At 37.1% G+C, this 12,227-nt stretch overlaps 3 protein-coding genes across 4 annotated transcripts; 2 read left to right on the forward strand and 1 right to left on the reverse strand.

The window, feature by feature from the left end:
- The first annotated feature begins 79 nt into the window (after positions 1–79).
- Positions 80–1,802, forward strand: LOC117631642. Its single transcript, XM_034364907.1, has 2 exons — positions 80–1,025; positions 1,107–1,802. The coding sequence occupies exon 1, from the start codon at positions 319–321 to the stop codon at positions 982–984; it is 666 nt and encodes a 221-aa protein (XP_034220798.1). The 5' UTR covers positions 80–318; the 3' UTR covers positions 985–1,025; positions 1,107–1,802.
- A 110-nt stretch (positions 1,803–1,912) lies between these two features.
- On the reverse strand, positions 1,913–5,247 carry LOC117631641 (THO complex subunit 3). 2 transcript variants are annotated; one of them, XM_034364905.1, is made up of 11 exons: positions 5,061–5,247; positions 4,852–4,947; positions 4,626–4,755; positions 4,453–4,544; positions 4,179–4,247; positions 3,575–3,632; positions 3,394–3,493; positions 3,049–3,135; positions 2,800–2,878; positions 2,361–2,493; positions 1,913–2,271 (listed from the first exon to the last, which is right to left on the reverse strand). In XM_034364905.1, the coding sequence occupies exons 1-11, from the start codon at positions 5,133–5,135 to the stop codon at positions 2,234–2,236; spliced, it is 957 nt and encodes a 318-aa protein (XP_034220796.1). In that variant the 5' UTR covers positions 5,136–5,247; the 3' UTR covers positions 1,913–2,233. The 2 variants fall into 2 exon arrangements, with proteins under 2 accessions (XP_034220796.1, XP_034220797.1); XM_034364906.1 differs by lacking the exon at positions 3,049–3,135 and having other exon boundaries at positions 5,061–5,214.
- Positions 5,248–5,765: 518 nt separating this feature from the next.
- Positions 5,766–12,172, forward strand: LOC117632334 (protein RFT1 homolog). The gene is made up of 14 exons (XM_034365778.1): positions 5,766–6,404; positions 6,507–6,586; positions 6,941–7,035; positions 7,112–7,272; positions 7,576–7,727; positions 8,231–8,349; positions 8,941–9,104; positions 9,236–9,310; positions 9,550–9,621; positions 10,115–10,252; positions 10,717–10,872; positions 11,297–11,349; positions 11,439–11,617; positions 11,722–12,172. Exons 1-14 carry the CDS (start codon positions 6,323–6,325, stop codon positions 11,780–11,782), a joined length of 1,587 nt encoding a protein of 528 aa, XP_034221669.1. The 5' UTR covers positions 5,766–6,322; the 3' UTR covers positions 11,783–12,172.
- The last annotated feature ends 55 nt before the right edge of the window (positions 12,173–12,227 follow it).

Below are 12,227 nucleotides of genomic sequence, written 5' to 3' on the forward strand. Positions count from 1 at the left end.
GTGACCGTTGGAAAATAATAAAATAAACGGCCATAGAATCGGACCGTTTGCGAAGAAAAAAAGTAACCGTTGGCAGCCAACGCTCTCACTCACTCTCAGGCTATTTTCAACAAATTTAAATACCTGAGAGTCCTTCTTCTTCCTCCACCAAAAGCAATCGATACTAATCATTTCTGTTACTTGCGCTCTCCCACTGCTAATTCTCAAAGCTCACTCTGTCTAATTTGTCATTTCATTTGCTTTTCTTAATCTCTCAATTTCTGCATTGTTCTTTTTGCTCTTTCAAGGTTTCAAATTTAAGAATTTCTTTTTATAACAATGGCTGAGATGAAAGATGCCCACGTTGTGGAAATCCCAGTAGATGAAGAGCACCAACAGAAACTCTCATCTGCCATGACCATTATTTCAGCTATCCAACACCACCCATTAATGGAAATCTCTGAAAGCCCCGGCCATCTCTTGCTTCTCAAGCTCTGGCGAAGAGAAGAAGACCTTTTTGGCCGGCGCATTGCCCGAAAAGAGTCCCGAATGGACTCCATCCGGCGCGAAATCTTTCAACTCTGCTGCTTCTTCTTAATCTTTCATGGGTTCTTCATGACCATCTTGTTCACATCTTCGGTTAATTCCGAAGAGCACATCTGTAAAAAATGGTGGATACCTAGCATTTTGTCGGTCTCGACCTCCTTTGTGTTTGTGTTTTTGGTGCAGGTGAATCTTTGCAGGTACTGGAAGGTATGGAACCAGTTGCAGAGGGAGAAGACTGACAACAGGGCACTCACTAGGTGCATTCAAGAGCTGAGGATGAAGGGGGCTAGCTTTGATTTGTCAAAGGAGCCACAGAGCGGGAAGAGGATGAAGAGCTCAAGTGTTGAGATCAAATGGAAGCCAGTGACTTGGTGCTCTCAGTATCTCATTACCATCTGCCTTGTTTGCTTTGCAGGTTTGGTGTTTCCGGTATCGAAATTCATGCTATGCGGCTTCTGAGCTTTGAGGAGTTTCCGTGTTCTTGTGGCTGCTTTGTGAAGGTAGTTAATGCTCTTGAATTAGAGGGATTTGTGTATATGCTTCAGTTTAATTTGTGGTTTGACCAATTCTATTATCTGCAGACTGTCTGACTTGAACGATATTGCAATTGAGAACGGAAACATTGAAGAGATGGAAACAAGTCATACATTGCAAAGTAAAGAAACACAAAATGCAAATTGCAGAGAGAAAGGGAAAGAACGACGGCAGAAAGCAATCCCTCCAACTACCCAACACGTACGTTGAAAGCAATCCCTCCAACCACCCAATATCCTGGCCCTTGCTTGCTGCTTAACTCCTTCATGCCTACGGGTCGTGGGTTGATCTGATCGAACCCCGGACACGCCAGAGCCCAGCACTGTTTATACGAGTCTTCAACAAACACTTGGGAAGTCTGCTAGTATCAGATACCTGTCATGGTATATAACTCTTTTGCTGCTGTAAGATCACCCTTTTCTTCAATGTCCAAAAGGGGAATGGGGGATGAAGCATCTTTGGTCCGATTACTAGCCAGACTCACTCGAACAACCAAATTACACACCCTTTCGGGATTCTGATCATTCAACATGAAAGCTAGCAAGTTGATCTTATCTCCTTCACTACCTCTGAAGTATATTGCGCCTGCAACTTTAAACCTGTTCGCATATGTACTACTTCCAGCCAGATCAAGGGGATACTGCTTGTGTGCTCTTTTTGTACATGTGATTATTTATCATTCAATGCTAACTTCTCAAACATCAATTTACTCAAAATTATATTGTTCTTTGTCTATACAGCAACACAAGTGTGTCATATCCTGAAGGTAGAAAATAAAAGTGTCAAGTACTCAATATCTATCTAATGTCATACGCTGTTGTTTTTGATAGTATGGAAATTTAGAACCAAACGGTTACGGGCTCAAAAGTGCTCTATCTAATGTCATACGCTGTTCTTTTTGATATAGTATGGAAGTTTAGAACCAAATGGTTACGGGCACAGAAGTGCTCTACTTACAAGGCAAACAGAAAAAGGGCAAAACTCTCGGAGAAGGCCGCACTAAGCCAAACATCCTTTAAAAAGTGCCGAGTTTGCCTTGTCTTTAAAAAATACTCGGGAAAACTTAGTACAAACAGAACCAAGTGGTCACACACCGCACTTTGTCTTGGACATAACCTGTCAGCTGCTGTCAAATAATCACACATCTGCGTTCTTTTGGACATGAGGTCAGACATTAGGCTGAGTTTTTGAAGCCAAATATCCTAAAAACACCTGCAACAAATTGAGGGCCAAAACATGCATCAGTTAGGTTTGCCTTGTGTTGATGAATAAGCTTAGTGGAACAAGAAACAGCAATGCACCTTCGTCAGTCTGGTATTTGTTCTTGTCATCCCCAGCATAAGCAAGCAGATTGGATTTAGGATTCCACTCAACACTGTTCATGGCAGCCCTACATGGGATTTGATGCACTGTCCTCCCAGTTTGAACATTGGACTGTTTTATACAGCAGCAGTTATATTGTTACTAGTTTTACTTAGGTGATGAAAGATGGATTGAATTCAAATGAATGAATTAGCTACAAATCCTTTGTAAACAAAAAATAAAAACTTCAGTGAACATATATATCTTCTTCTTTTTTTAAATGGCGTCTAAGCTACAAAACAAAGTCAGTGTACAGTAGTAAACTGGCCAGCTATGATGACAGGCTGCAGCCTTTGTAACCAGACATCCTCCCACAAGGGAGAATATACTTCTTGAAGAGATAAATTCCAAGTGTAGTGAGCCACATAAGGTACTTACTATATCAATAAATAAGTCTTCACTGGCAGAAGCAAGATACTCTCCAGTGTTGTTGAAGCTTATTGTCCTCACAGGCGATCTGAGAAAGGTACAAACAGAGATCATTCCAGGAATAGGGATGCTGATGATTAAAGTATACACAAGAACCTAAGGTAAACGAATGTGTGCAATGTCCATAGTTATTCACTAACTGCAGAATTTAAAAAGAAAAAAGAATCTGAATAATAGGGAATTCAGGGTAGAACTCACTCAAGTTTTGTAAATGTTCTCACACAGAGCATCTCTGAGATATCCCACAGGCTGACCAAGGAATCGGCACTTCCAACAGCAAAATACCTGTTATTGTATAAAGAGCATTTAAAAGAGCTAAAAGTAGTCTTCGTGTGACATTTTCAAGAGAGAATTTTGGAACAGAGATAAATAGAACTACGTAGATACAGCATATAAATGTTCTTTTCTCGTGATGGGATCAATGAAAGTGGACATGTTTATATGCACAGTACCAACTAATATTGCAAGTTAATGGCCCAGATCAAATCAGACAGTTTTTTTCCCCTTAAACAAATGAAAAGATAATACATCTTTGTAGCATACCTTCCAAGTGGGTCAATCGCAATGCAATAACACCCAGCTGTATGAGCCATGAGAGTGTCAACTGGTCGAAGAGATGGGTATGCTAGTACTTCAACAGTACCTGAACCAGAGAATATACAATAAAATACCCATTCCAAGTTCCATTATGTAGAAAGAAATTATGCAGAAAACTTGTTCTCACCATTTCCAGTTGTCAAGAAGAAAATTTCACTTGTTGTGCTCCAAGCAATTTCATTAACCTGGAAAAGAAGAAGAATACTCAATATGTATTTGAGGTACAGAGACAGATAATATAAACAGGATTTATCGGCATCCCTTGTATTAGGATGAAGCAACTCTGTGTAAGGATCAGAAAAACCATCTATGGACAAGTTACACGTGAAAAAAAAAACATAATCATGGGAATATAGACATTTCTACAAAAAATTTAAAAAGAACTCATGTTCATTGAAAAAAGTTATTTCTTGATAAATTCATAACTTTGACAGCTGCAACATCGGCAACTCATCATAGTGGCGTGCCAATATGTTTTGGTTATGTGTGTGTGTGTGAAGAGAAGAGAGATAACTTAACATATTGTGATTTGTGTTTACAAGCAATCATTCTTAAGGTCAATTTCTAAGGTTACATTTGCATATCATACAGAATTGAACGACTTCTCAAGGTTGAGTAACAAAGTTTTTCTAAAAGCCTTGTGCTGATAAGACATTAATAGCCTAAAACTCATATAGAACATGCAATATACAAGGAAGAAATTAAAAAAAAGCATCCCTTTCGATAATTACCTCATAATTGAACTTTCGCTTGTGAATGGGTTTAAATTTCCGAACATCTAGAATTGTTAGTTCATCATCCTACATTGTAAGGAGGGACAAAAATCAGCATAAGAACAGCAACACCAGAATATGGAACAGCAAAACATAGCTATTAGCCATTGACACCCACTACTCATAATTCAACAAAATTAAGTTATTCACAATCAGAAAATTCAATGAAGTTATTCACAAGCAGAAAATTCACAAACTCATACAATAGAGGTTGAGCACAAGTAAACATTACCCTATTACCAACGGCGATGTGCGTCCCATCAGGTTTATAGGTGATGTTAATGTTCTCGCCACTAAGTTCTGCTAGCTGCGCACATTTTCCACCTGAAGTACCCAGATGGATATAACATCAAATTCCAATCTTTTGTACCTAAAAAATTGAAACTTGAAAGAGCAATGACTTACTACGAGCATCCCATAGACGAACTGTCTTGTCTCCAGAGGCAGTGGCAATCAAATCAGCATGCTTGGGGTCCCAACACAGCTGATCCACACTATCAGTATGCCCCTTCAATTCAATATCTTTAACCTTACCCTGTAACATATATACACAAATATTCCCTCATTACATAGAAATATAATAAATTTATTGGGAAATAATAATGAATTTTATTGGAACAGCTGAACTTACATGTCCGTGGGGCTCAATATGCCAAACCCTAGCGGTTTGATCTACAGAGCCCGATGCGAGCTTCGTGCCCGTGCAGTTCCAAGCCACAGAATGCACCTTTTCATAATGACACATACAAAATTTAGAATATTGAAAATGGAGAGCAAGAGATTAGGGTTTTGTGGAGCTTGAAATTGGATTAAAAAATGTAACCGATAGAAAGAGAGGACCTTCTTCTTATGACCTGGGTACTCTCTGCTAGTGAGATTCTTAAAGGGTACTGTGGTTTCCTCCATCTCTGCCATTCTTTGAGTTTCAGATCAAATGTTTCAGTTCAAATTTTGAGAGAGAGAGTGAGAAAGTTTTACTTTTTGCTGTTATCAGTAGCGGGAAGAGAACCAATCCCTCCATCAACTTTTTTTACTCTCTTTTTGGACTGAGCCCAAGTCGGGATCCAAAATTTGGTCTTAGCCCAACCCATATGATATTAAACCCTCCATCAGTCCACTGTTGTCAACGTAAAATAAAAATAATTAAAAAGTAAATATTTGAATAATTTTTATTTTAAAAAAAAAAAAATACAAAGTATAGCCGGGCGGCTATACTCTATAAGTAGAATATTTTACCCATATAGCCGGTCGGCTATACTCTTTAAAATCGGCTATACTCTTTAATTAGAATATTTTAAAGTATAGCCGCGCGGCTATACTCTTGAAATAGAGTATTTTACAAGTATAGCCGCTCGGCTAGACGCTATGAATGCAATATTTTAGAAGTATCGCCGTGCGGCTATATATTTTAAGCATATAGCCGGGCGGCGATACGCTATGAAAATAATATTTTAATAGTATAGCCGAACGGCTATACGCTGTTAATAGAATATTTTAAAAGTATAGCCGTCCGGCTATAATTTAAACCATACCACGCTCCCAGCCACCACCAACTGCACAGACCCATCATCGCCATCACCATCTTCTTCGTCGTCATCATCTTCGTAAAATTCCGAAGAATTATCGTCTTATCCCAAAACTGGATGAAATTCCGAAGATTAGACTTGTAAAATTCCGAAGAGTTGTGGGAGTAAGGTTGAGAAATTCAGAGCTGGGTGTGTTGTTGTTGTTTTGCTGAGAGCAAAACTCGTCAAGTCTCCAAACCCTTGTCTTGCTTTGTTCTTTCACTACCACACCCTTTTCTTTTCTTTCCCTCTCTCTCTCTCTCTCTCTCTCTCTCTCTCTAAATTTCTAAACACACGCAGACCGTATAGTCTCTCTCTACAGAGAGATATATAATAAAATCCACTCCCAACTAATATTCATGCACATATCTATCAAGCCCACCACCACCAAAACCAAGAATCCAGCTATCATTATTTTGTTCACATTTGTTACAAACACTTAAAGTCGGAAATATTTTGGAATTCGAAGGTCTCTCATTCTCATTCTCCCTTTCGCTTCTGAACTCTGAGAGAGAGATCCCAGAAAAGTTCATCGAGATGTCAAGAGCTTCGTCGGTTGGATCTCAATCTCAATCAATCACTGACAGCAGTTTCTCTCGCACCTTCAAGTACTTGCTTGGTCAGTCTCTCTCCCTCTCTCTCACTCTCTCTGTCTCTCTCTCTCACAAACAAACCCTAGAATGAAGATGATGCAAATTTGCTTTCTTTTTTGTTGCATCAGCTACGCAATTCTTGTCAAGGGGAATTCCATTTATATTCAATGCGTGGATCGTCAGGCACCTTTCAGTTGAGGACTTTGCGGTAACAATATATACTACTTTCTCCATCCTTTATGCATTTTCCAAGTTCCTGCTTGATTTTCTCTTAAATCTTTGTCTATTTTACATGTTTCCATATATTTTCTTTTTCGGCTTTGGATTGAACTGTAGCCCACATGATAAATTTGTAAGCTTTAGTTTGTTACTTGTTCTTCCATTAAATTGGGCAATTGTCCAATCTTATACTGGACCAAACTCTAGCAATCCAGTCCAATACAGCCTCTCAAAGAGCTGGGCTTGGAGCTTGAATATCTGTTGTGGCATTTCCATTTGATTTGGAAATTTAATTACTTCACTGTGAAGTCATTTGTGTATTTCTTTTGTCTTCTGGTGGCAGCTCTATGGAGTACAATTTCCTCTTTTTGTCACCTGTGTACTGTTTCTCAGTCGTGAGGGAGTTCGGCGAGCATGCCTTCGGGCAGACATGAAAAGGTGCTTCTTCATTTTAATAGCAATGTGTTTATTTATACCAACTAAGGACCTGTAATTCTTATGTATTATGCTACAGTGATGGTACTTCAACAGAAGAAAATATAGCAAAGATAATGACATTTGCCTGGTTAATTCCCCCATGTGGAATTCTTCTTACTGTTGCAGCATGCGGTGTTGTCTTCTGGAATAAAGGCTTAAGCTTTTCTGATCCATATGGGCAAGCAATCTTGATTAATGGTAGATTGCTATATATATTATTTTCTTTTAGAAAAGTATGTCTTGTTGCTGTTGCTGCTTCTCTCTGTTTATGGAGATTTTCACACATAATTTGTTATGACTACTCATTCAAAAATTATTTATGAATACGATATATGTTTGGTTTTCAAGTCCATTTGTGATTTGTGACTCATCAATATTGTTTCAGTGCTTTTATAACAAGAATCATTGATGATTGGAAATCATAGACAATTTGGCTTTGCTTAAATGAATTAATTGTTTCACATTAATGTATCAGTGACATGAGTCATTTTTACGTGGCAGGCTCTGCATGTATTTTTGAACTACTGGCAGAGCCCTTGTATATCCTTTCTCAGAACTTGCTTCTGCTTAAACTAAGGCTAGTAGTTGAGACAGTTGCTACTCTTTCCCGCTGCATAACAATGTTCATTCTCATTGTCAAGCAAACTGACATGGTAAGAGTTTTTATCAAATTATTCTGGCAATCTTTATTTTTATTCATTTTTTAACATTGTTCACTATATTCAAAATGAAACCTGCAAGGAAGTGTGTAATGATCTGTTTGATTCCCTTTTGTTATATGAACCTCATATGGGTGGTGTCCACTGGTTCCTTAACCAGTAATTTTATGCTTTATTGGAACCATTTTATTGGTTACTGGACATGGGAACAAATCTTGTAAAATATACTTTTTAACCTATTATCCATTTGAGAGGACCATGAAGAAATAAATTTGTATTCTGCCAGTGAACCTGAATAGTCAATATGAGTAGGTGAGGGCCTCTGTTATTAAGGATTATTCTCTGAAGAGGAAGGATAGTTACTGTAGTAAATTGGAGTGTTTAGAACTGACACACCAACCGAACTTACTTAAAGGGTGGTTACCAATCCTTGACCTTGATTATTTATGGTATTAGATGCAACTTCTAATTATGAATTATCATTTGATTGGTTGCAGGATAAAGCGATTGTATTTTCATTGTCACAAACTGCATATGGAGTGTGCTTGTTCCTAGGTTATTGGGTCTATTTTCTTCTTTTTGGTACATGTAGAAGTTCTGCTATTTTTCCATTCAGGTATTTTTCTTTTTTATTTCTTCTAATTCTACATTATTTTCTGTAGATGATGAATTTTCATTTTCTGTTATACCTCAGAAGGGAAAAAATTTACGGGATAATGCATGAGTATAATCCAATGTTAACTGAAAAGACATACGTTAAGAATGGATTCTTCACGTGGAGAGAAGTAGGGAATTCATAAGATCTTTAGCTGATGTCTCTTATGGCCAAATATGTGGGCATCACGCTATTTGATTTCTTGGACAGCAGAAATGACTTCTTGTTTATTTTTGGCAAGCGTTTTTGTAGAGTGCCTTGTTGGTCCTGGTCTTATCTGGGAGGCAATAATCCAGTGTCATATGTTCACTGTGAATGGTTTCATGGGAGCTAGTCAATCTTGATTATCAAATGTGTGGATTTGTGTAGTTGAGTGGAATATTATCACAACTTGTATTTCTTCACTCGTCAGATTTATTTGTCATATTCGTATGTATTGACAATTACAATTGGCTGGCTTAGCAGAAAGGATATGATAAGCAACACTGTTTTTCAATTAAATCTTATGTCTTTAACAGATTTGCTTTAGTTGATAGCTTAATACTTTCACAGAGTAAAGAATAAGAAGCATTATGATGGGCAGCTGTCTGACATGTGTAAGTTGTTTACACTTCAATCCTTCATGAAGTTGATCCTTCAAGAAGGACAAAGTCTTGTCCTTTTATGGTGGGCGACATATTATAACCAAGCCGTATATGGACTTGTGGACAAATTAGGTAATTATTTGGTCCAGATCTTTTGAGTCATACAATTAATCACTTTGTCATCACAATAAGATCTCATTTTGTTCTGAGACTACATGTCAGTAATTTTGAATTTTCTTTTTATGATATTTATCACTTATTAGGGAGCCTAGTGGTGAGGCTGGTGTTTCTTCCTTTTGAAGAAAGTTCCTATGCTACATTTGCAAGGTCTGCATCAGGTTTACTTTCCTCCTTTGTTTACTTGATGGTTCTTTTGATGTTATCTTGATTTTGGGTTAATTTCTTCCTGCTTTTGTTTCTTTTCATGTGAGTTACAAATGATTCTTCACATATGCTATGTGCACACTTCAAATTTGGTTTGTATCCATGGAGAAAAATCCATGGTTCCATTAATATTGCATCATACAGTGCTAAATCTAACAAACTTTAATTTTCCAATAATATCTTTCGTTGACAGGAAAAGACCCAAATAAAGACAGGAGGCTAGGAAGTAGCCTTACAGAGGCCCTTAAACTGGTTTTGTTAATAGGTGCGTGCATGTGTGCATTTCAATTTCCTTTTCTCCTTTGTTTATACAGATCAAAATTATAGACAATATATATTGATATATGTGTATAGTCTCGATCTAATAAGTAGCCAAGTTGATTATTGTAATAGCATCTCAGTCGTTTAGATCACATATGAAACTATGATGAACAGAACCCAAGGGACTCAAACAACCTAGAAAATGTCTTTTAGAAAAGAAAAATTTACAAAGTTAATTGTAGCATGCAGATATGCAGACACTGCATGTTATGTTGTAACAGAGAGATCAGGTAGTGAAAACACTTGTATTGGCCTTTGATTCATTGTATTATGAGTAAATTAAAAGATCTGATTTTGATACATTATGAAATAGGACAGGTTGATGACCACAAAAGGAGCAAGATAATTATCTATAGTAGGAATTGATATTTGTTCTTTTCTTGAAGTCTTCTTCCTTAGTTGTTTCCTTGGTCTCACGATGCTCAGATATCCTGTAGGTCTTGTATTTATGGCGTTTGGTCCAAGTTATGCTTATTCTCTCATCAGATTGTTGTACGGACAGAAATGGAGTGATGGGGAGGCATCAACAGCCCTTCGATATTATTGCATTTATATAATTGTTCTGGCTATGAATGGTGAGTAATGCTCCGATTCTTCTTGTCAATATTCGCAGGCATATGAGCCATAGTTAGAGGAATATCAAGCAACATGTACTTGAGTTAATGCTTTTCTATTTTATGGGTCTTTATGATTTCTTTATTTCATTACTAATTATGGCATTATATTAATGAGATATGAAATTTTTTATGGCTACTTCCTTTCGAATGATGAATTCCCTTATTTTTGAAGTAAAGGAATTCGTATTAAGATGTAGTAAGGCCGCTAAGGACTAGGATACTAAAGTGGTGGTGATTGTTTGAAAAAATAAATCGTATGTGTCTCCCAATCCATTGACAATCTGCTAAAGTCTTTCATTTGGAACTGGTACCCCTTTTATATCATCAATTTTTGGTTTTGTTTGGTGTTAACTTAAAGATCTTACTGCTGTGCCTAAAAGGTATCAAGCTAGAACTGAGAATGTGCTTTGGTTTTACATCAGGAACATCTGAATCATTTCTACATGCCGTTGCAAAAGAGAAGCAACTAGTACGGTCAAACCTTTCAACGTTTATGTTCGCAATAATACATGTAGTACTGAATATCCTGCTGATCAACTCAGCTGGTGCAGTTGGCTTAATTTTGGCAAACTCAATAAGTATCCTTTTCCTAGTTTAGGCAGTTTTCTTTAGGTTTATTTGGTAAAGCTTTTGCCTTATATTTTCTGTTACTTTTTAATAGTTATTTTTCATTTTTTTACAAGAAAGCGGCTGCTACATTTTGCAGATGCTTTTGTCAGAAGAGTAAGAACATAAGGTTGCTGCTTTTCCGGTGTACAAAGCTCACAGTATAGAAATGTCTTTATTCAACTCTTGGTGCATTTGACCTGAAATTTTTTTGAGACATAGAATTGTCTTTATTCAATTTTTCTTTTCTGTTTTTGTTTCACAAAAAATTACATGACACGGCAATATAGATGACATCATCAGTCTGGAATGGTGTTGATCGGTAAGTAATGTGCATTGTGAGCAATTGCAATTCAATTTATTGGTTCTAGTCTCTGGTTTCTTGACATGGTAAAGATATGATCCTGAGAATAGCGTACTCTGGGGTATTCATCAAGCAATATTTCCAGGTATGATGTTAATTATTTATCTCGCATGTTTTGTGAATGATTTTAACCTCATAGGCTTGTATGTGCTAATTTTTCTTCTGTCTTCACAGGATTCCTCCTCATTTTCTTTTTACAGATGCTTACCTTCAGGATGGAAGGTCCTACTGTTTTCAGGAATAACAACTATTATTTCTGAGAGGATATTTCTGGACAGGGAGAATTTCTGGCCGACTTTCTTTGTTCATTTCTCCATTGGGGTCGCTTGCTTCTGCATGTCGTCGTTTGTCATGTATGTTCTTGTGCCCTGTGTCCGCTTTGAAATTGTTATTGTCGTGCTACTCTTACTAATTTGCACATGAGAATATTCATCACCTGTAATATTTTCCTCAACAGATATCACCGCGAGAGATCCTTCATCAACAGAATTATCCGCTTCCGCGATCACTCGGACTAAGAAAACAGACTTTTCATGATCCATCTAAGCGTGTAGTGAATATTTATTTGCCACTAATCTGATTGACAACTTCGTACATGCGTATCTGGGTATGAGGATTACCGATTACAATGCAGAAAAAACAACAGGATGGGGATTAAAGATACCTATGGAAGGTAACTGTAAGCACCTACTGATATATCTATGTAATTTTTTGAGTATGCATTAATGAGAAAGAAATAGGTGCTGGATTATAGACAAATGCACAAGGGAGAACCCATTTAGTGGGAATTTTTAGAGAATTTATACCAGAAAGATTTCATTACATTTCATATGTGGGAACTTTCAAAGCAGGGATATTATAATGTAAATCTCCTTATAAGAACTAGAATTACTGCAATATCTCTTTTATATGGTGATTTTTAGATGGTTTGAATGAATAAAAATTAAAGTTGATGACTGCTTT

This window comes from Prunus dulcis, chromosome 6 (genome assembly GCF_902201215.1).
Source record: "Prunus dulcis chromosome 6, ALMONDv2, whole genome shotgun sequence".
In the NCBI taxonomy this organism is placed as follows: domain Eukaryota; kingdom Viridiplantae; phylum Streptophyta; class Magnoliopsida; order Rosales; family Rosaceae; genus Prunus; species Prunus dulcis.

What these genes read in the sequence shown, in the direction of transcription:
- LOC117631642 (XM_034364907.1), top strand. Translation starts at nt 319, where the DNA reads ATGGCTGAGATGAAAGATGCCCACGTTGTGGAAATCCCAGTAGATGAA.
- LOC117631641 (XM_034364905.1), bottom strand. Translation starts at nt 5,135, where the DNA reads ATGGCAGAGATGGAGGAAACCACAGTACCCTTTAAGAATCTCACTAGC. An exon ending in TCGTCTATGGGATGCTCGTA is followed by an intron (nt 4,545 to 4,625) that starts GTAAGTCATTGC and finishes TGGGTACTTCAG; the next exon opens with GTGGAAAATGTGCGCAGCTA. An exon ending in GCGATTGACCCACTTGGAAG is followed by an intron (nt 3,136 to 3,393) that starts GTATGCTACAAA and finishes ATACAATAACAG; the next exon opens with GTATTTTGCTGTTGGAAGTG.
- LOC117632334 (XM_034365778.1), top strand. Translation starts at nt 6,323, where the DNA reads ATGTCAAGAGCTTCGTCGGTTGGATCTCAATCTCAATCAATCACTGAC. An exon ending in TCTGCTATTTTTCCATTCAG is followed by an intron (nt 8,350 to 8,940) that starts GTATTTTTCTTT and finishes ATACTTTCACAG; the next exon opens with AGTAAAGAATAAGAAGCATT. An exon ending in ATTTGCAAGGTCTGCATCAG is followed by an intron (nt 9,311 to 9,549) that starts GTTTACTTTCCT and finishes TTTCGTTGACAG; the next exon opens with GAAAAGACCCAAATAAAGAC.